Genomic DNA, 22,990 nt, shown 5'->3' on the forward strand with positions numbered 1-22,990 from the left:
GATGAAGTCCTTCACGAAACGGACAGAGAGAAAGATTTAGGAGTTGACATCAAGCCAAACAGATCTCCTGAAGCCCACATCAAAAGAACAACATCGGCGGCGTATGCGATGCTGGCTAACATCAGAACTGCCTTCAGAAACTTGTGTAAGGAATCATTCAGACCCTTGTATACCACGTAAGTAATGCCAATCCTGGAGTATTCGGCCCCAGCATGGAGCCCGTACCTTGTCAAGCACAAAACGAAACTAGAAAAAGTTGAGGTATGCCACTAGACTAGTCCCAAACCTAAGAGGCATGAGTTACGAGGAAAGGCTGCGTGAAAATCGCCTCATTTCGCTGGAAGACATAATAGCTCTGGGAGACATGATCACCTCATTCAAAATTCTCAGGGGATTTAACAGGGTAAACAAGGATGGATTATTTAACACAGGTGGTACACGCACAAGGGGACACAGGTGAAAGTTGAGTAGCCAAATGAGTCACAGAGACGTCAGAAACAACTTTTTCAGTGTCAGAGTAGTTAGTAAATGGAATGCACTAGGAAGTGATGTGGTGGAGGCTGACTCCATACACAGTTTCAAATGTAGATATGATGGAGCTCGAGAAGCACAGGAATCTGTACACCAGTAGTTTGACGGATGAGAGACGGGACCTAAGAGCCAAAATTCAACTCCCGCAAGCACAACTAGCTGAGTACAACTTGGTGAATACACGCCCTCAGAAATGCTGTGGCCCTCCGCCTTGCTGCCCCAACCCACACCAAATATAGGTGTATTTGCGGCGAGGTGGTGGCCGACAGGTACGGCCACCATGGCCTACTCTGCCAAAGCACAGGGTGATGGCACTCGAGGCACAGTGAAGTTAACGACATCATCAAGAGGAGCCTCACCACAGCTGGATGCCAAGCTGAGAGAGAGACCCATTACCTAACGCCCCGTAACTCTGCTGCTCTTATTGGTCGCCCAGATGGTATCACATTGAACCCCAGGAAGAATGGCAAGCAGTTGGTGTTGGACTATTCGTGTGTTTTAACCCTGGCTAACACCTACATTGACTTCAGTGTTGCAAAACCGGGTGGCGCTGCCACTCACAGGGAATCAGCCAAATCCCGAAAGTACAGAGAACTGGATCACCACTACAATTTTGTTCCCATTGCTTCTGAGACACTCGGCGCCTGGGGTAAGAATGCCACCAGTTTTTTGAAGGAACTGGGTTCTAGGCTAATTGAAACAGCAAGAGACCCTAGAGCTGCCAGCTGCCTTTTTCTAGCGCCTCAGCGTGGCGATACAGAGGGGAAATTTCACACTGCATTCTAGGTTCCTGCCCGTCATCTAAGGAGCTGGAGGAACTCGACAACTTATGATAATCATCCTTGTACCTTATATGTAATCAAAACACACACACACACACACACACACACACACACACACACACACACACACACACACACACACACACACACACACACACAGCAAGACTCGACCTAGTCTTCACTCTGAACGACTCCGACATAAGAGAAATCGGTTTTGAGGACCCAGTAGGAATGAGCGACCACAGTGTACTGGTGTTTGAGTACTTGATTGAAGAAGGGTTATTGAACTCGAGGAGGGATACCGAAACCAAAAGGTTAGCATACCGAAAGGGAAACTATGAGGGGATAAGAAAATTCCTAACAGATATAGCATGGGAAACAGAGCTCAGGGGAAAGACGGCCCAAGATATGATGGATTACATCACGCAGAAGTGCAAGGACGCAGCAAACAAGTTTGTCCCAGTCCAAAAGGAAAACAGAGAAATGAAGATGAGAAACCCATGGTTTAATCAAAGATGTAGGCTAGCTAAGCAGCAAAGCAAAAGGGCATGGAGAAACTATAGGAATAACAGGACACTGGAGAGCAGAGAAAGATACCAGAATGCCAGGAATGAATATGTCAGGATGAGAAGAGAGGCTGAAAGACAATACGAAAATGACATCGCAAGCAAGGCAAAGACTCAGCCTAAATTGTTGCATAGCCACATTAGGAGAAAAACAACAGTAAAGGAACAGGTTATGAGATTCAGGATAGGGGCGGAAGGATTCACTACAAATGACAAGGAAGTGTGTGAGGAATTGAATAAGAAATTCCAGGAGGTCTTCACCTTAGAACAAGGAGAAATTCCAGAGGTAAGTGAGGGAATAGCTAACCAGGAACCACTGGAAGAGTTTGAGATTACCAGTGGGGAAGTAAGGAAGTGTTTACTAGAGTTGGACGTGACGAAGGCTATAGGCCCAGATGGAATCTCCCCTTGGGTTCTAAAGGAAGGAGCAAGAGAACTGAGCCTACCACTCTCCATAGTGTATAACAAATCACTGGCAACAGGGGAACTGCCAGATATTTGGAAAGCAGCTAACGTAGTCCCGATATACAAGAAAGGGGATAGACAGGAGGCACTGAACTACAGGCCAGTGTCCCTAACCTGCATACCATGCAAGCTGATGGAGAAGATTGTGCGAAAAAAACTAGTGGAGCATCTGGAGCGAAGGAACTTTGTAACACAGCATCAACATGGGTTCAGGGATGGCAGGTCCTGCCTCACAGGGTTACTTGAATTCTACGACCAGGCAACAAAAATAAGGCAAGAAAGAGAAGGGTGGGCAGACTGCATATTTTTGGATTGTCAGAAAGCCTTTGATACAGTACCACACAAGAGGCTAGTGCGAAAGTTGGAGATGCAGGCTGGAGTGAGAGGGAAGGTACTCCGGTGGATAGAGGAATACCTAAGCAACAGGAGACAACGAGTCTGTGTGAGGGGTGAGGCCTCAGATTGGCGAGACGTCACAAGTGGAGTCCCGCAGGGGTCAGTCCTTGGACCTATACTGTTTCTGGTATATGTAAATGATCTCCCAGAGGGTATAGATTCGTTCCTCTCAATGTTTGCCGACGATGCAAAAATTATGAGGAGGATTGAAACAGAGGATGATAGTAGGAGGCTACAAGATGACCTGGATAGACTGAGTGAATGGTCCAACAAATGGCTGTTGAAGTTCAACCCGAGTAAATGCAAAGTAATGAAACTAGGCAGTGGAAACAGGAGGCCAGGCACAGGATACAGAATAGGAGATGAAGTACTTAATGAAACAGACAGAGAGAAAGATCTAGGAGTTGATATCACACCAAACCTGTCTCCTGAAGCCCACATAAAGAGAATAACGTCTGCGGCATATGCGAGGCTGGCTAACATCAGAACGGCGTTCAGGAACCTGTGTAAGGAATCATTCAGAATCTTGTACACCACATATGTAAGACCAATCCTGGAGTATGCGGCCCCAGCATGGAGCCCGTACCTTGTCAAGCACAAGACGAAGCTGGAAAAAGTCCAAAGGTATGCTACTAGACTAGTCCCAGAACTAAGAGGCATGAGTTATGAGGAAAGGCTGCGGGAAATGCACCTCACGACACTGGAAGACAGAAGAGTAAGGGGGGACATGATCACAACCTACAAAATCCTCAGGGGAATCGACCGGGTAAACAAGGATGAACTATTCAACACTGGTGGGACGCGAACAAGGGGACACAGGTGGAAGCTGAGTACCCAAATGAGCCACAGAGACGTTAGAAAGAACTTTTTCAGTGTCAGAGTAGTTAGTAAATGGAATGCATTAGGAAGTGATGTGGTGGAGGCTGACTCCATACACAGTTTCAAATGTAGATATGATAGAGCCCAATAGGCTCAGGAATCTGTACACCAGTTGATTGACGGTTGAGAGGCGGGACCAAAGAGCCAGAGCTCAACCCCCGCAAGCACAATTAGGTGAGTACAATTAGGTGAGTACACACACACACACACACACACACACACACACACACACACACACATTCCAGCAGGAACGGATCTGTACTACTAATCATGAGAGACTTCAACCACGGGAAAATAGACTGGGAGAACAGGGATCCGCATGGAGGACCAGAAACATGGAGAGCTAAGCTGCTAGACGTGGCAACAAGACACTTTCTAAGCCAGCACATCAAGGAACCAACAAGAATGAGAGGAGAAGATGAACCAGCCATGCTCGATCTGATATTTACCCTAAATGAGTTGGATATAAGGGAAGTTAAGATGGAAGCACCCTTGGGAATGAGTGACCACAGTGTATTAAACTTTGAGCACCTGGTAGAGCTTGGAATTATCTCCCCCCGAAAAAGAACTAGGAAACAAAAGGCTGGCATACCGAAAGGGGAAATATGAGGAGATGACACGTTTCCTAAGGGAAATACCTTGGCACACAGACCTCAGAGCTACGTCTGTACAGGATATGATGGACTATGTCACCCAAAAGTGTCAGGAGGCAGTAAACAAGCTCATCCCGTCCCAAAGGGAAAAATCCGAGAAGCAAAAGAAGAATCCATTGTATAATAGGGCATGTATGGAAGCAAAGGGACTGAACAAAAGGGCGTGGAGGAACTTCGGGAATAACAGAACACCAGAAAGCAAAGAGAGATACCAGAGAACCAGGAATGAGTATGTTAGGGTGAGAAGAGAAGCAGAGAAAAAATTATGAAAATGATATAGCAAACAAAGCCAAGACCGAACCAAAGCTACTCCATAGTCACATCAGGAGGAAAACAACAGTGAAAGAACAGGTAAGGAAACTTAGAACAGGCGAAGACAGGTATACAGAGAATGACAAAGAGGTGTGTGAAGAACTCAACAAGAAGTTCCAGGAGGTCTTCACAATAGAACAAGGTGAGGTCACTGTGCTAGGAGAAAGGGAAGTATACCAGGCGGCCTTGGAAGGGTTCGAAATTACGAGTGAGGAGGTCAAGAGATACCTGCTGGATCTGGATGTTAGAAAGGCTGTTGGTCCAGACGGGATCTCGCCATGGATACTGAAAGAGTGTGCAGAGGCACTTTGCTTGCCACTCTCCATAGTGTATAGTAGGTCCCAATATACAAAAAGGGCGACAGGCAAGAGGCACTGAACTACAGGCCAGTGTCTTTGACTTGTATACCATGCAAGGTCATGGAGAAGATCGTGAGAAAAAACCTAGTAACACATCTGGAGAGAAGGAACTTCGTCACAAATCGACAACATGGATTCAGGGAGGGTAAATCTTGCCTTACAGGCTTGATAGAATTCTACGATCAGGTGACAAAGATTAAGCAAGAAAGAGAGGGCTGGGCGGACTGCATTTTCTTGGATTGTCGGAAAGCCTTTGACACAGTACCGCATAAGAGGCTGGTACATAAACTGGAGAGACAGGCATGTGTAGCTGGTAAGGTGCTCTAGTGGATAAGGGAGTACCTAAGCAATAGGAAGCAGAGAGTTACGGTGAGGGGCGAGACCTCAGATTGGCGTGAAGTCACCAGTGGAGTCCCACAGGGCTCTGTACTCGGTCCAATCTTGTTTCTGATATATGTAAATGATCTCCCGGAGGGTATCGATTCATTTCTCTCAATGTTTGCTGACGAGGCCAAAGTTATGAGAAGGATTAAGACAGAGGAGGACTGCTTGAGGCTTCAAGAAGACCTAGACAAGCTGAAGAGCTGAAGGAATGGTCGAACAAATGGTTGCTCTCTCTCTCTCTCTCTCTCTCTCTCTCTCTCTATATATATATATATATATATATATATATATATATATATATATATATATATATATATATATATATATATATATATTATATATATATATATATATATATATATATATATATATATATATATATATATATATATATATATATATATATATATATATATTGGGCGCCATAACAAACCCAAGCCGGACCGGGAAATTAGCGGAGACATGAGAGGTTGTATAAGGTGGAGTTGTGGAGGGGAGGCAGTGTGTGAGGAGAAGCAGAGGAGTGCGGAGGTGGGAAGGTGTTCCTGCGCTGCTTCTGGTAAGCGGTCGCTGGTGTAGTGTGTGGGTGTAGTGGTTGGTGTTGTGTGTGGGTGTTGTGGCTGGTGTTGTGTGTGGGTGTAGTGGCCGGTGTTGTGTGTGGGTGTTGTGGCTGGTGTTGTGTGTGGGTGTAGTGGCTGGTGTTGTGTGTGGGTGTAGTGGCTGGTGTTGTGTGTGGGTGTAGTGGCTGGTGTTGTGTGTGGGTGTTGTGGCTGGTGTTGTGTGTGGGTGTAGTGGCTGGTGTTGTGTGTGGGTGTAGTGGCTGGTGTTGTGTGTGGGTGTAGTGGCTGGTGTTGTGTGTGGGTGTGTAACAGCGTTGTGTGGGTGCAGTGGTTAACGTTGTGTGGGTACAGTGGTTAATGTTGTGTGGGTACAGTGGTTAACCTTGTGCGGGTACAGAGGCTAGCGTTGTGTGGGTATAGTGGCTAGCGTTGTGTGGGTACAGTGGTTAACGTTGTGCGGGTACAGTGGCTAGCGTCGTGTGGGTATAGTGGCTAGCATTCTGTGGGTACAGTGGTTAACGTTGTGCGGGTACAGTGGCTAGCGTTGTGTGGGTACAGTGGCTAGCGTCGTGTGGGTACAGTGGCTAGCGTTGTGTGGGTACAGTGGCTAGCGTCGTGTGGGTAGAGTAGTTAACGTTGTGTGGGTACAGTGGCTAGCGTTGTGTGAGTACAGTGGATAGCGTCGTGTGGGTATAGTGGCTGGTGTTGTGTGGGTACAGTGGCTAGCGTTGTGTGGGTACAGTGGTTAACGTTGTGTGGGTACAGTGGCTAGCGTTGTGTGGGTACAGTGGCTAGCGTTGTGTGGGTACAGTGGCTAGCGTTGTGTGGGTACAGTGGCTAGCGTTGTGTGGGTACAGTGGCTAGCGTTGTGTGGGTATAGTGGTTAACGTTGTGTGGATATAGTGGCTGGTGTTGTGTGGGTACAGTGGCTAGCGTTGTGTGGGTATAGTGGTTAACGTTGTGTGGGTACAGTGGCTAGCGTTGTGTGGGTACAGTGGTTAACGTTGTGTGGATATAGTGACTGGTGTTGTGTGGGTACAGTGGCTAGCGTTGTGTGGGTATAGTGGCTGGTGTTGTGTGGGTACAGTGGCTAGCGTTGTGTGGGTATAGTGGCTAGCGTTGTGTGGGTATAGTGGCTAGGGTTGTGTGGGTACAGAGGCTAGCGTTGTGTGGGTACAGTGGTTAACGTTGTGTGGGTATAGTGGCTGGTGTTGTGTGGGTACAGTGGCTAGCGTTGTGTGGGTATAGTGGCTAGGGTTGTGTGGGTACAGTGGGTAACGTTGTGTGGGTATAGTGGCTGGTGTTGTGTGGGTACAGTGGCTGGTGTTGTGTGGGTATAGTGGCTAACGTTGTGTGGGTATAGTGGCTAACGTTGTGTGGGTACAGTGGTTAGCGTTGTGTGGGTACAGTGACTAGCGTCGTGTGGGTATAGTTACTAGAGCCGTGTGGGTACAGTGACTAGAGCCGTGTGGGTACAGTGGCTAGAGCCGTGTGGGTACAGTGACTAGCGTCGCGTGGGTATAGTGACTAGTATCATGTGGGTATAGTGACTAACGTTGTGTGGGTACAGTGAATAGAGTCATGTGGGTACAGTGGCTAGTGTCGTGTGGGTATAGTGACTAGTATCATGTGGGTATAGTGACTAGAGCCGTGTGGGTACAGTGACTAGCGTCGTGTGGGTACAGTGGCTAGAGTCGTGTGGGTATAATGGCTAGCATTGTGTGGGTATAATGGCTAACGTCGTGTGGGTACAGTGACTAGCGTCGTGTGGGTATAGTGACTAGCATTGTGTGGGTATAGTGACTAACGTTGTGTGGGTACAGTGGCTAGTTTCGTGTGAGTATAGTGGCTAGAGTCATGTGTGTTCAGTGGCTAGAGTCGTGTGGGTATAGTGGCTAGCATTGTGTGGGTATAATGGCTAACGTCGTGTGGGTACAGTGACTAACGTCGTGTGGGTACAGTGACTAACGTCGTGTGGGCAACTGATGGTGTGCACTTAAACAAGGTTCAAGAGTCTAACAGCAACACTGAAGACAACACTACACACAGCCACAAAACAAAACAACAGCAACACACTAGACAGCTGCGCCCCAAGGAGCGGCCAACTCAGGTTTTCCCCGGGTATTAGAGCCCAACATGTCAAGGTGTTCCGTCCCCCAGCAGCCGTAGCCTTGACCACCCTTACTTTCAACAAATGGAATGCATTAGGCAGTGATGTGGTGGAGGCTGACTCCATGCATAGTGTCAAGTGTAGGTATGATAGACCCCAGTAGGCTCAGGAACCTGTACACCAGTTGATTGATAGTTGAGAGGCGAGACCAAAGAGCCAGAGCTCAACTCCCGCAAGCATAACTAGAGGAGTACAGACCCATCTCTCTCCCTACAGATACACACATCCAGTATCACAGATCCAACAGGAGAGGGGCAGCGTTCTGTGGCTTGATCCAACAGGAGAGGGGCAGCGTTCTGTGGCTTGATCCAACAGGAGAGGGGCAGCGTTCAGTGGCTTGATCCAACAGGAGAAGGACAGCGTTCATTGGCTTGATCCAACAGAAGGACAGCGTTCAGTGGCTTACCCCAACAGTTGCTTCAAGGAAAGCCACATTGATAATGGCGTCGTGTGGTGAGGTGTGGGCGGCCTTGATGCTCTTGGTGCTCTTCTGCTTCACGCCATTACACTCTCAAACCGGTAAGAGAAAGATGCAGGTTTATGGAAAATTAAATTATATAAATTACGATGCTTTTATCCAACTTTGCAGGATGACTGGAGGGTTAAGGGGGGGTGCATTGTCATAGGCGGATCTGCATCGACTCCATTTATCCGCTGAAAATAATTACAAGTTCTGCCTGTGTATGCTGATTGTACAAGCCCGACATGGGCGGGTTCAAGGAGAGTAAGCTCTCTCTCTCTCTCTCTCTCTCTCTCTCTCTCTCTCTCTCTCTCTCTCTCTCTCTCTCTCTCTCTCTCTCTCTCTCTCTCTCTCTCTCTCTCTCTCTCTCTCTCTCTCTCTCTCTCTCTCTCTCTCTCTCTCTCTCTCTCTCTCTCTCTCTCTCTCTCTCTCTCTCTCTCTCTCTCTCTCTCTCTCTCTCTCTCTCTCTCTCTCTCTCTCTTCTTATTGAGTGTATGCCCAACATGGTGGGATTAGGTTCACTACAACTGAAGAGGGAATAATACCCTGCCATGGTCATATACTGGCACCCAAGATGAGTTTGGCATTGACTACGCCTGGCTATTTTTTTTAAAACAAAAATGTTAAAACATTTATTTGTTTTTTTCCGATTGTAATATATACAACACTATGGGCTGATGGTCAAATTTATCAGAAATTTTCTGCAATTCACACTTTGACCATAACACTATAAAATACTTAGCATCAACACAGCCCCTTCTTCCCCCCTACAGCCCCTTCCCATCGAAGGCCGATCCAATTCCCGCCAACAGATTCCAAGGAAACGGGTAACTATTTTATTCTTTGTATTTTTCATTAATTACAAAGACATCTGACATGTACTCTTATTGTCTTATTAGTGATATTGTAAGAAAGAAAGAGAGAGAGAGAGAGAGAGAGAGAGAGAGAGAGAGAGAGAGACAGAGAGAGAGAGAGAGAGAGAGAGAGAGAGAGAGAGAGAGAGACAGAGAGAGAGAGAGAGAGAGAGAGAGAGAGAGAGAGAGAGAGAGAGAGAGAGAGAGAGAGAGAGAGAGAGAGAGAGAGAGAGAGAGAGAGAGAGAGAGAGAGAGAGAGACAGAGAGAGACAGAGACAGAGAGAGAGAGAGAGAGAGACAGACAGACAGACAGACAGACAGACAGACAGACAGACAGACAGACAGACAGACAGACAGACAGACAGACAGACAGACAGACAGACAGACAATAGCAGGAAGGCTGACCGAAAAACACACAGACAAGGACAGATCTGAGGTGAGTACACACACACATATATATGTACCCGAGAACGTTGTGGTCGACATGTTAGACAATACAAGTACTCACTTACGAATAAGGTGGAAAAAACTGTGCGTCTTCCACAGCAAGCTGCAGAGACACCAGGTCCGAGTGCTTGGCGTGGGGCGTCACCGGCCGGTGCGAGCGCGAGCCTCGAACCATGACCCAAGCCTGCCCAGCCACCTGTGGCGTTTGCACAAGTAAGCTCAGCTTCTTTTCTGGTGTGTTTCCAACTACTTGGGGGGGAAGGGGGCGGACGGAAGAGAGACGGTCTCGCTTCATGCAGGTCGGCGTTCAATCCCCTCGACCGTCCACCAAGGGGTTGCGGCCACCATTCCCCCCCCCCCCGACCCCCTCCTGTAATATTCGTAATCCTTATCCTGATACCTTCTAAGTGCCATATAGTCTTAATGGCTTGGCGCTTTCTCCTGATAGTTCCCTTTCGTTCCCTTATTTCCGTGTATTAGTACACAAGGATGAATTGGTATACCCTGGTGTGTATATATATGTGTATGTATATATATATATATATATATATATATATATATATATATATATATATATATATATATATATATATATATATATATATATATATATTTTCTATAAGGTATATGTCCCCTGCTTCCCCTACACGGTATAGTGCCATATTTGCATTTTAGAATCACTGATCACTTTCTGTTAAATTACTTAACGATTATATATATATATATATATATAATGATTTGCAATGTTGCCATGGCAGATCCCGGGTGTCAGAAGACAGGCCTCAACTGCCCTTGGCGGGTAGTGTGCAAGGCGTGCCATGCTCAGGGCCAGCGTGCACAGTCCTACTGTGCTGCTTGTAATCGGATGACGGATAACAATGCTGTCCTCCATAAACTCTTGAAGGAACGACAGACCATCACCCGCCCCGATTTTGGTGAGGCTCATGGCGAAGTTGATCTCCTTCTTCTTCTTCAGATTCAATCTTTGATAAGTCGTCACCTTGTAGAGAAATGTTTATGTCACGTGAAATTTGGATTTGTAACCCTACGCTATATTTTATATGGTATTGACGGTGTATTTTGTAGAGTGTGGGCGAAAGGTAAAAACTACCAGCAGCAGAAGCAGCAGCAGAAGCAGCAGCAGCAGAAGCAGCAGCAGCAGCAGAAGCAGCGGCAAAAGCAGCGGCCTAAGCAGAAGTGTCCGGCAGATCATCTTTCCAGACCAGTTAGAGGCTCTTCGAAGAGCTCACCTTGTATGTACAAATTATTGCTTTATCTTCCCGTTGCGCTGCCGCCGGTGCCGTCAGGGAGTACCGCTCGAGAACACCTGTATATTGCATGCAAAATTTTTACTTGCTTCCCAGTCTATTTTCAAAATTATTTAATTCTCCCACAATTAAAAGATTTGTTCACATGTTTGACCTTTCCTAATTATTAATTTTTTATTAGTTTCCACCTGTGTCTCTTTGTTCGTATACCATCTGTGCTCAATAGTATGTCCTCTTTTGACACATCACCGTGTTAGTCAGTTAAGAAATTTGTCACGGTATGGTGTTAGACAGGTAAGGTGTCACGAGAAGATATCAAACAGAAAAATAGGTACTCTGGAGTTAGAAAATTATTGTGGGGTTGCATCTTGTCGAAGCTCCATAAATAAAGGCACCTTTTTTTTGGTGCCTCTAGGTACCAAAACAAGCCTAAGTACACCTTAATGTGTCATTCAAACTAATGCTTTTAAGAGATAATTGAATATAATCTTGCGTAATAGTCTAAGGTGGAAGATTTTTAGGTAATTAACGTCAGTGGTATGACTCGTTATATAGAAGTGTTGAGAAAAAAGAAGTCACAAAAAATAATTAAATCAGAGGCAATTGTAAACCTGTATTTATGGTCAAGTTTGAGTGAAGAGAAATGTTGAGTTTGCTCACTAGGCCTCGATAGACATTACAAATTTAATTTTGTGGTGCACATAAATTCCAGTTACATGCCACCTTCACCCCCTCCCCTCCCCACCGGTTATCCCCCACCGGTTATCCTTTTGTCAGATTACCATTGTATTCTCGATGTTTTGAACATAACACTAATAGCATTTTTCCTTCACCATTTCAGGAAAAGTTGAAAAATAAAGCAGCGACTGAGACAAACGAAGGTACTGCCCTCATCTCTCTTTTGTAATTAATGAAATAAAATAGTTTTCAATGCAAGACTCGAACTGAATCGCTGGTAATGTTAATTTCACGATCTGACGCATTTTCCCTTCAGACAAGAACTCTATGGTGAGCGTGACGGACACCTTCTGCGGAGCGACGCCCATCTCTGACCGCTTCCTCCTGACGGCCGCCCACTGCGCCACCGACCCAAAAAACCCGTAAGTCCCGCGTCTGGTCACGTAGAGAACTGGGAGTCACAGGAATATGGGTGAGGTGGGAACAGGAGAAGAGGCTAAAGAGAAGAAATATTTCCTGTAAAGGAATCATGTTGAAGGAACCAGTGACATCGAAGTCGGTCACTGAAAGAAATTAGACGTTCATAGGTCCTAAAATGGTTAATTTGTGGTACAATAACGTCCGCACTCGGGGAGAAAGGTGTCGCTGCATTTGCATTGTGAATGTCGTCCTCTGAGATCACCAACCAATACGAGGTTGTCATGTCTTTTCGTGAGATGATCAATACAAGGTCGTGCCGTGAGTAAATTATATTCAGGAATATTTGAGGAGTTTAAATTATGACAACTTTGATCAGGATTTTTCAATCTGACACTCGCGAGGGAGGAACAGGTAAAGAAGAATGGCTACCTACAAATGTCACGTTTCTTGCAGGTCTGCGTTCGATCTCATATTCCATCAAGTGCTACACAATCGTACTGGCCAAGCCAATTTTTTCAATTGCCTTACCTTCGCCATTATCAGCCAATCAGTTTGAAGTTAGTAGTTGTAAACTCAATGTTCGAGACTACAAACTGCACTTTTTAGTGAGTCATTGTTAAATTAAAGATTCCCAAAATGGTTATTGGAGAAATCTTTCGTGTTTGACCAATATTCTTGATTTTGTTAGCATTATTTTGAATATGTTTGTCAACAGTAAGGCTATAAAGACATATTGATATTCTGAAAACGTTCGCAAAAGTTCCTTATCGAAAACTACTTTAAATAACGTAAGAAAATGGTATAGACCAACCTCATCTTCAAACTTCACTTTCACTCTGTATGAAGTTGGTAAAAATATTAGTTATCTAGAAATTCGTCAGGTCATGTTAGGTCAGGTCAGGTAAGGTGTGGTCAGATTAAGTTAGGTTAGGTCAGGTAAAGTGGGTTCGAATCAGGTCATTTCAGGTTAGGTTAGATCAGGTCAGGTCAGGTCACCATATATACTTCTGGATGATTGTTAAGGCTACGTCAATAGCTAATTGACCAATCAACAAGTGAAAAATAATTAATCACGAAGAAAAATTAAGCAGAAATTACTTTAGCGCTTTCGTGTTAATCAACACGACACACTACGTGTGGTTAACACGAAATCAAGTTAATACAGATAACGAGTAAGGATATATATATATATATATATATATATATATATATATATATATATATATATATATATATATATATATATATATATATATAAATATAAATATATATATATATATATATATATATATATATATATATATATATATATATATATATTTACTCATAAAAAAATTGGCAAGATACTTTGTATAAAAAATTATTTTGTATATTTGATATAAAGCCACTTTTCATCGGATAATTAATGGTATGTGTATTAAATTCAATCTTTTTAAAATACGAATTGAAAACAGAAATTCTTTTGAGCACAACAATCTATAATGTCTCTAGCCTTGCCCCAGGCTCTCCTCCCTCCTATCTATACATCTACAGGCCTCGTCTATATCTGAGTTCCACAGGTTAAACGCGGTGCGCCTTGGGGAACTGGACTTTAACTCAGACTCAGAGGCGAATTCGGCTCCTGTTGACTACGAGATTGAGGAGATCATCATCCATCCAAACTTTAGGTAGGTAGTCTGCAGGAGGCTGATGTTCCTTCTTGTTGCAGGCGACGAGTCACAATAACGTGGTTACATTATGTTGACCAGACCACACACACTAGAAGGTGAAGGGACGACGACGTTTCGGTCCGTCCTGGACCATTCTCAAGTCGACTGAGAATGGTCCAGGACGGACCAAAACGCCGTCGTCCCTTCACCTTCTAGTGTGTGTGGTCTGGTCAATATAATTCCTTCTTGTTATTAATCATTTTACTATTTTTTTTTTTTTTTTTTTTTGAGATATATACAAGAGTTGTTACATTCTTGTACATTTAATTTACATTTGTAACATTCTTGTTACATTTAATTTTGTATTTAATTTACTCTCTTACTGTATTCTTCCAAGGCCGCTATGTAATCGGCTCGTAAATACGTCAATATTATATTATTCTTTGCTCGATTATTTACATTTAATAAATCAAAATACTGCGTCAGGGGGGAAAAAGAGTTTCACGTGGGGGTTCTATTGGAAATTATTGGGTATTTTAGTGTATTAGGATATTAATGTGTGTCCTACTTTGGTCCAGCAGGATCTCTGGATGTCTCTATAACACATGCAAGTGTGGTAACCCTGAGAGCACCTTGCTACTCCCTCTATCACGAGTAGAACTTGCAACTCTGTGATTCCACAGCAATTTGCAACTTTTAATTCCCTCAGAAATTGGCACCGTTCCATTCATCAGCAACCGATCCTGCTGTGTTCTCACCCGATCATGCCGTGTTCTTACGTAATCCTGCCTTGCCCTCACCCAATCCTGGCGTGTCCTCACCTAATCCTGCCGTGTTCTTACGCAATCCTGCTTTGCCCTCACCCAATCCTGACGTATCCTCACCCAATCCTGCCGTGTTCTTACGCAATCCTGCCTTGCCCTCACCCAATCCTGGCGCGTCCTCACCCAATCCTGCCGTGTCCTCGCCCAATCGTGTCGTGTCATCAACAGATGCTGCGATGACCTCGACCCATGCAGCCGTGTCCTAAACCCCAGCCTACCGAGCCATAACACACACACACACACGTGTCCATATTCAGAACTTCCATTATCTAACCCATTTATCCATATCGCGAGTCTCCCACGCCCTCTCTCTTGCCCCAGCCCTCTCTTGCCCCAGCCCTCTCTTGCCCCAGCTCTCTCTTGCCCCAGCTCTCTCTTGCCCCAGCCCTCTCTCGCCCCAGCTCTCTCTTGCCCCAGCCCTCTCTTGCCTCAGCAACTCACTCTCGTCTCGCAAGTGAGAGGACTTAGTGAAAGGTGGGTCGATTGGAGCCCCTTTACACGTACCAGGCCATTGGGGGAGACCGTATTCCGAGGAGGAAAACGCCGGGGAATAACCTAACCGGTTTCAGCTCTTGGTTTAACTCCTCGCGTAGATATGATAACCAAACCACATATCAGAATATGAAGAAACGACGGCGTTTCGCACCGTCCTGGACCGTTATCAAGTCGTGTGACTGGATAATGGTCCAGGAAGAACCGAAATGTTGTCGTCGCTGCTTCAACTTCTGACGTATGGTTTGGTCATGCCATTTTCAGCCACGTTATTGTGACTCATCTGCTCCTCACGTAGATGCTATTTTTCTATCTCTTCCGTGTTTATATTCCGACTAACCATGCCCCCGTGTCCACAGCGACCAAACCCGCGTGCGATATAACGACATAGCGCTGCTGAAGACATTCGAGACGATCGCATTCAACGAATTCGTCTTCCCTTACTGCCTGACGAGGGTACGTCCGGAGCCTATGACGCTCGTCACCGGCGCCGGCTTCGGCCTTATTAATGATAGTGAGTTTCTCCTCTCTTAACTTTGGATTGAATTCTGTTCTAAATGTCGGGTCACCTGTGGCGTTACCTGCTCTGCTGTTATAGACTAAGTTATGGTAGGTTATTGTAAACAGACAGAAGGTTATGAAGGAACAACAACACTCTTTTTCATAAATTTGTGTGTAATATTACAGAATGGAAACAAATACTGAAATATTAATAAGAAATACGTATGGCGCTCGAGCGCCACATATTTGTGAGAGATAGAATACATAGTAAAGTCATGTTAAGTAACTATATCACAGTGGAAGCCCATCAACCAGCTCCAGGAATTATATCTTTCCATGGGATCTTCACATTTAATCTTTGTTCACCTTAACTAAATCGCCTCAGATAACTGGGTCAAGGTTCTCACAAGCCTTATTATAGAATGGATTTGTATTTTTAATATATAAAGCAGCAGAAATTCTCTCTATGTGTCTGTCTGGGTATCTGTGTGTCTCTGTGTGTCCGTATGTCTGTGTGTCTTTGTGTCTGTGTGTTTGTGTCTGTGTGTCCGTGTGTCAATGTATCTGTGTGTGTGTGTGTCCGTATGTCTGTGTGTCTATTCAAATCGAGAAAAACGTATTTGCGGAGGGGGTGAAGATGAGTCTACAGACACAGTGTCCGTATTATATTTTAAACTGTGTCATATGTGAATATTGAGCTGTATTGTGATTTCTCTGTGTACTGTATTGGTGGTTTGTAGCATTGATACTGACAAATACTGTCGTATCATAATAATCGAAGTCTGTAAAGTATTGCCATTATGCCAATTCTCATCGCAAGAATCACCGACACATCTCATCATTCTCTTCTGACGTCATGTACTTAATTAGAACGCAGCGTGACATTAGTTTAATGGATATATACGACTTCAGCTCCTGGGCTCTGCCTAGAGCGATGATATTTGAATATATAGTATTCAAAGATATTCAAACAAGTCATAATCAGGACTTCCACTTGACGTAGTATACATGGATTTTCCTAAAGCCTTTGACAAAGTACCTCATGAAAGACTAGCAAGGGAATGACAGGCACGTGGAATAAATGGACGAATGCTAGAATGGATAACACCATGATTAAAACAGAGAAAACAAAGAGTGATGCTAATTGGGAATGCATCTGATTAGAGAAATGTGGTATGTGGGGTACCACAGGGATCCATTTTGGGGCCAACCCTTTTTGTCAAATATATCAATGACATAGATGAGAATATTACAAACCAAATCATGAAATTTGCAGATGAAAAACAGATTTATGGCACAGTGGAAAGTTATAATGATGTTGTAGCGTTACAAAGAGATCTGCAGGAACTCCACAAATGATGAAATATGGCATTTGCCATATTAAAAATGCTTTTTAATATTGACAAATGCACAACCCTGCACGTGGGGCACAACAACCAGCGCCACAACTACCAAATTAATAACATTACATTACAACAGATGGATGTGGAAAAGAACCTTGGAATCAAAACACACCACTCAATGAAAGTTACACAGCAGGTAGGAACAACAATTAAAAAAGCTAACTAAACACATGGAATAATCAAGCGTACCTTCCGTTTTAAGGGAAAGAAGGTAGTGATTCAAAGGTATAAATCTCTAGTGCGCCCCCATTTGAATTACTGTTTGCAAGCATGGAGACAAAATTATATTCTGCAAGAGAATATAGCCGCTCTGGAGAAAATGCAACACCGGTCAACAAAAATCATTCCAGAGGGAAGACATCTCACATATCAGGAACAAATTGGAGGATGTTGATCCGGAAAATTTCTTCAAAAGGTCAGGGGTAACCTAAAGAAGGATCAACGGATTCAACTTCAACAAGCCACAATATAGGACTGAAAACAGGAGAGGCTTTTTCACCCACAGGGTTATTAACCCATGGAACCGCCTACCTGCCGAAGCCGTTAATGCCAAACCGCTGATGGGTTTTAAAGCACAGCTGGAAAAGATCATCTGGGCAAACGGGAGGGGGGGGGCTTCGACAAGCCGCTGGCTTCCTGTCTTCGTCGAGGCTATTGGTTTTAGTGGCTCTCGGGTAAACTCGAAGCTTTGGTAGAAGCTTCCCATGACATGATTACCATTTTCTGTTTTGAGCACCGCAAACTGACTCCAGAAAATGCGGTTTGTGAGGGGACACTGAGGTAGAAAGTAGCCATAATAACCCATGATTTTCGTATTTTAATTTAATCCTGAGGCCCTAATGGGACGGCCATAATAATATGGATATTATTGATGATCGTGTGGAATGATGATCGTCTGCAGTGATGATCTGGCTCTTGTTCTTCACCCGAAAAGAGTCGGATACTAAAAGCATTTTGAGAAAAAAAGGATTACGGTTAATTGAAATCATGATAATAAAACCTTTAAAAAGTATGATTATTTAGTTGATGAGATACATGATGCATCTCATACTCCGTGTTGTACCGAGCGTGACTCTGAGGCTTTTTACGAGCAAGGAGACTCACTAAGATGACGGTACCTGGAACAGCTTATTGTAAATGTACATCTCAGCTTAAGACATTATTATTAAGCCTCTTCCTTTTATTTCTTTTTAGTATACATTATTATTTGTGACATATGGTTCTGGTGATGGGTGAAGATGAGCTGTAATGTATGATTGACAATTTGTTTATGCCACATATTTTAGTATTTGTTAATGATAAAGAAGCTTATGTTTTGACAGATATTGGAGAGTAACTGACACAGGTCTTTGCCCGCTAACTGATAACTATTTTCTGCCACAACTGGCAATTTATCTACTAGTAAAACATAAGATTTTCAATAGCAACTTAGAGAAATAATTTGGTTTGCAATTTATATGCGGAAGGGAAAAGTACCCCCACATTAACCCATGCGCGTGTTGATCCCGGCAGCCCACCAGTCACCCATCCTGCAGGAGGTGGAGCTGAAGGTGGTGGAGACGGGCGAGTGTCAGTACAGATACATCAAGGAGGACTTCGAGCCCCAGCTGCGGCTGCTGTACCCAGAGCTCCTGCAGGGCAAGGACATCATGTGTGCCTCCTTCCCCGAGAGAAGTACCTGTCAGGTGAGACGCTCTTATTACACTGCAGTAGGTGTAATGATCGAGGCATTTTGTTCACAGCTCGTTGTTGAAATTTCTTCTTTAATTGAAAGTCAATTTATATTCTTAAGAGATTAACAGGTATTCAATATTTCTATTGTTTGGCATGTGGTAGTATTTACTAAAACTGTCTAAATTTTAATAACTATATAATGATAAAATATCTTATTCACACACGCATACTCGCAATCTATGTGAGTATGATGTAGATTTTATATTTATTCATAATAATTTATATTATTATGAATTAATTATATTTTTTTTATTTATTCATGTGTGAATATATGACTGGGTGATCACTGATGATTTTTGCTATACAATGGTTTCTGTGAATGGCGTGAGCACCATCACTCAAGTGCTGCCACTTGAGCTTGAACACGACGCGCTGACTCTGCTTCCTCCTCCTCCTCCTCCCTATAGGGCGACTCCGGCGGGCCGCTGTTCCTGGATGATCCACAGGGGCGTCGCTTCCTGGTGGGGATCGTGGGATCCGGCATCTCCTGTCGAGGCAACGGCGTCTCCGCGCTGCCTGGTTTCTACATCAGCGTCGCAGATCACATCGACTTCATCGACAGCGTCTTGTACGGCGGCCTGTAGCGCCCTCTGCTACGCGTCACCTGTGGCTCTGAGATCATTTTCACATACTTTAGTGTCAGTCTCCATACCTCCTTCAATAGCGTGAGAGTCATGTGTCATCTGAGATTAGTATTATCTCATAGATCATCGTTTGGGGTCTTTATATGTATATTGATACTTTATTTGTTAGTCTATGTGACAACATAATCATGGTCACAGACGCTCACTGTAGTGACAGTGAGAGTCACGTAACTTACGGTGGTATCACGTAACGTTCTCGTCTAACGATCACGTGACCGAGTCCTCTTGGGCACGTTATCAGAGATAAGGTTCGTGACCCAACTATACGATAGACTGTTCTTCTCATTGGCGATCCAGGATTGGCTCAGGTGGATAAAGTCTCCCTCTTGTCTTAAGAGTCGCGCACGTTCGATGTGTGAGGCGACCCTGAGATTAGCAAGATGTCTATGTTGGTGCGTGAGGACCGGAAAGTTGCTGGAATGTCTCAGGAGACTCTGGAATGTCTGGAATACATTGAAAGAAGACAATCGAAAGTTGCTGGAATGTCTTAGGATATATATATATATATATATATATATATATATATATATATATATATATATATATATATATATATATATATATATATATATATATATATATATATGACAATGTCAGACCACGGAGGAAAAATGAAACAGGAATTTCCTTAAGTACTTTCGTATATTAATACATCTTCAGAAGGAGTCATCTCCAGTCATCACAGGAATCTCCTTCTGAAGATGCATTAATATACGAAAGTACTTAAGGAAATTCCTGTTTCATTTTTCCTCCGTGGTCTGACATTGTCACATTTTTAATCACGTGTTTATTTTCGTGATATACACACACACACACACACATATATATATATATATATATATCTATATATATATATATATATATATATATATATATATATATATATATATATATATATATATATATATATATATATATGTGTGTGTATATGTATTTGGTGGCCTTAATAACCCTCCAAAAGTTGAAAGGCATTAAGCCCCACACCAAGCTTCCAGTGTAAGAGTTTCTTCCTCAGTAATAATAAACAGCTGAGAGTGTTTAGGTTGTTGTGTTACACAGAGACCAGTTGTCTATTTCTTGAGTGATTTCCTCGAATCTGTGACTAGTGTGTTCGTGCGCCCTTAACTTGACATTCATATTTCCTGGTGTTAATCTCTGTCTATATATGTATTGTGCTCGTCTTTGTATTGCATGACATACTGTGACATTTCTTGTGCCCTGTTTTTACTAGTTTCGTTGACGACATATATATTTTTTTTGCATAGAGTGACAGAGCAGCTTTAAGCTGCTCTGTCACCCTGTTTTGCATTGCCCGTGATGAGATTCTGTCGTCCTTATCATTTCTTGTTGAGGTGTTTAAGAGTGCTTATTTATGGAGAAATATGTTGTTAATTGTAATCCTATCTGTTTAATTGTTGAGCTGTCTATTAATATCCTCCTTCGTTGAGTACCACGTGTGGCGCCTGTCCCGTGGTGTGTTCCCCTGTTCTCTAAGATGTCTGATCTTAGAGAACGGGGAAAAATGAGACGACTACATGAGTATCATTGCGGAATTCCGAGCTTGTGGAGGCATGATAAATATAATTTTGTCAGTACATTACGAATATTGCGAGATAAAAGCGACGTTGAAAATATGTCCATTTGTAAATAATAAAATTGTGCCAATTCTTGTCACTAATTTCCCGCAGCCTGTAAAATTAATTTGTAGACGTCGAGGCTCTCATTTCAGAGTTACAGTGCGATGTAGCATGTATTGTATAAGTTTAAGAAAGATGCAGGCGATGAGTCACAATAACGTGGCTGAAGTATGTTGACCAGACCACACACTAGAAATTGAAGGAACGACGACGTTTCGGTCCGTCCTGGACCATTCTCAAGTCGATTGTGAATTTAAGAAAGATGCAAATTACTTTCTTGGAGCAACATGAGCTTAGCACAACTTATTCTTCGGCAATGCATATCTGGTCGTCCCTCTAAGGAGAGGCAAAACACTAGTGTCTTCATTCACTGAACGACAAATGACTATCCAAGTAAAGAGAACTATTTCCATTTTCCAACTTGTGCGAAAAATCACACACAATGCATAAATGATAACAGTAACAAATACGAAACCTGAAAAAATCAGAGCAGGAAAAAGCAAGAAGACGAAAGAGGGGACGACCAGTTGTGCAATATGAATGATCACCAATATAAATAATTGGTGAGACAAGCTAAGTGAAGCATTTACTAAAATCTATGCGAAATTTCTTTAGCCTTCCTCGCGGTGATCCACAGTGGCAATAATCCACCTTCCCGCCAGCCTTTGGGGCTTCGGGTTATGCACAGCCAATCAGATCGTTCTACCAGCCTTCTTGCCCTCCTCTTCAGCATATAACGACCTGGTAAAGGAAATCTTACCGAATTAACTTGAAACTTTAAAAACACACGACCCTGACTTTTTTTTTTTACTTTCCCTCAAGAAGGGATGATGGGAGGGTTCCCTTGCAGCCTCGACAAGTGTCTCGCTACTGCACTTACACAATGTAAGATCACTTGTCTCACTAAAGTGATAGCTGTCCATGTAGGGGATTTTCAATTTGTGACCCCTATTTCAGCAACATGCATGCATCTCAAACTGAACATTATTTTCATATTGCGAAAAATTGTTTTTATTGATAATCAGAAAATTGAATACAACTTGAAAATTAAAGCTTAATAAAAAGTTCAAAGCATGACTACTAAAGGTAGGTCGTGTTTAACACATTCACTCAAAAAAATAATTATTTTCCAGCGTCTTTTTAGACAGTTGATTGTGTAAAATAAGGCACCATTTAGCAAACTTGACTTAGAAAAGTCATGGAGGGTTGTTAATTGTTGCCAGCCTTAAAAAAAAGAAGACTGATCTCTATCTTCTTAGTTCCAGCTGTCGTGATGTTGCTGGAAGTAATAATGGACCTAAAAATCCTCTTGAGAAGCACAATTATATGTCTAACAGCTAGAGGTTGTTCCCTCTTTACTAATTTTATTTCGTTTTATTCCAGTGTTTTGGAAAATATCGATAGCAAGACTTTTCCTGTTAAAGACCTTAGTCTGTACCCGTTTAATACATGTACACACCTCACCCTACACATGTCTTACACCTGCACCGGCCTCACAGCAATTAGGCTATCCCATACGAAGCATCTCCTAGTTAAACTGTGACCATACGCACATAAGGACCCCATCCATCCACACATCTCCAGCATCAGCTATTGGTACTGGTAATGGCTCCAAGGAGCCTCCACTTCATTATTCATGTCTATTCATGTCTGTGCCACCTTTTGGGTGACTTAATCTTCATCAGTCACGCCATCAGAGAAGCGTGACGTTAAGATCCCAGCCTACAGAGGACAAATCACCACTAGTTATCACAATAGTGCAACTATTGCAGTCCTTAGCTGTTCGCCCCTGACTGACAGGTTCTTGCTTGCAACACTTGAGAAAAATATAGCCTTGTTCCTGCCTGAAATCAACCCTACCCGACCTCAAACCCCAGCCTTTGAAATAAAAAATAACATATCACCTGCTTCTTATTTCTTGC

The 22,990-nt window shown here is 43.4% G+C and overlaps 1 protein-coding gene across 2 annotated transcripts; it reads left to right on the top strand.

Moving 5' to 3' along the window:
* The first annotated feature begins 5,767 nt into the window (after window positions 1-5,767).
* Window positions 5,768-20,848, top strand: LOC123747964 (serine protease 7). 2 transcript variants are annotated; one of them, XM_069338339.1, is made up of 12 exons: window positions 5,814-5,886; window positions 8,274-8,576; window positions 9,291-9,344; window positions 9,918-10,031; window positions 10,577-10,753; window positions 10,905-11,071; window positions 11,928-11,967; window positions 12,081-12,186; window positions 13,744-13,851; window positions 15,509-15,663; window positions 18,566-18,738; window positions 19,195-20,848. In XM_069338339.1, exons 2-12 carry the CDS (start codon window positions 8,498-8,500, stop codon window positions 19,369-19,371), a joined length of 1,350 nt encoding a protein of 449 aa, XP_069194440.1. In that variant the 5' UTR covers window positions 5,814-5,886; window positions 8,274-8,497; the 3' UTR covers window positions 19,372-20,848. The 2 variants fall into 2 exon arrangements, with proteins under 2 accessions (XP_069194441.1, XP_069194440.1); XM_069338340.1 differs by lacking the exon at window positions 9,291-9,344 and having other exon boundaries at window positions 5,768-5,886.
* The last annotated feature ends 2,142 nt before the right edge of the window (window positions 20,849-22,990 follow it).

The sequence above is a fragment of the Procambarus clarkii genome, chromosome 39, assembly GCF_040958095.1.
Source record: "Procambarus clarkii isolate CNS0578487 chromosome 39, FALCON_Pclarkii_2.0, whole genome shotgun sequence".
In the NCBI taxonomy this organism is placed as follows: domain Eukaryota; kingdom Metazoa; phylum Arthropoda; class Malacostraca; order Decapoda; family Cambaridae; genus Procambarus; species Procambarus clarkii.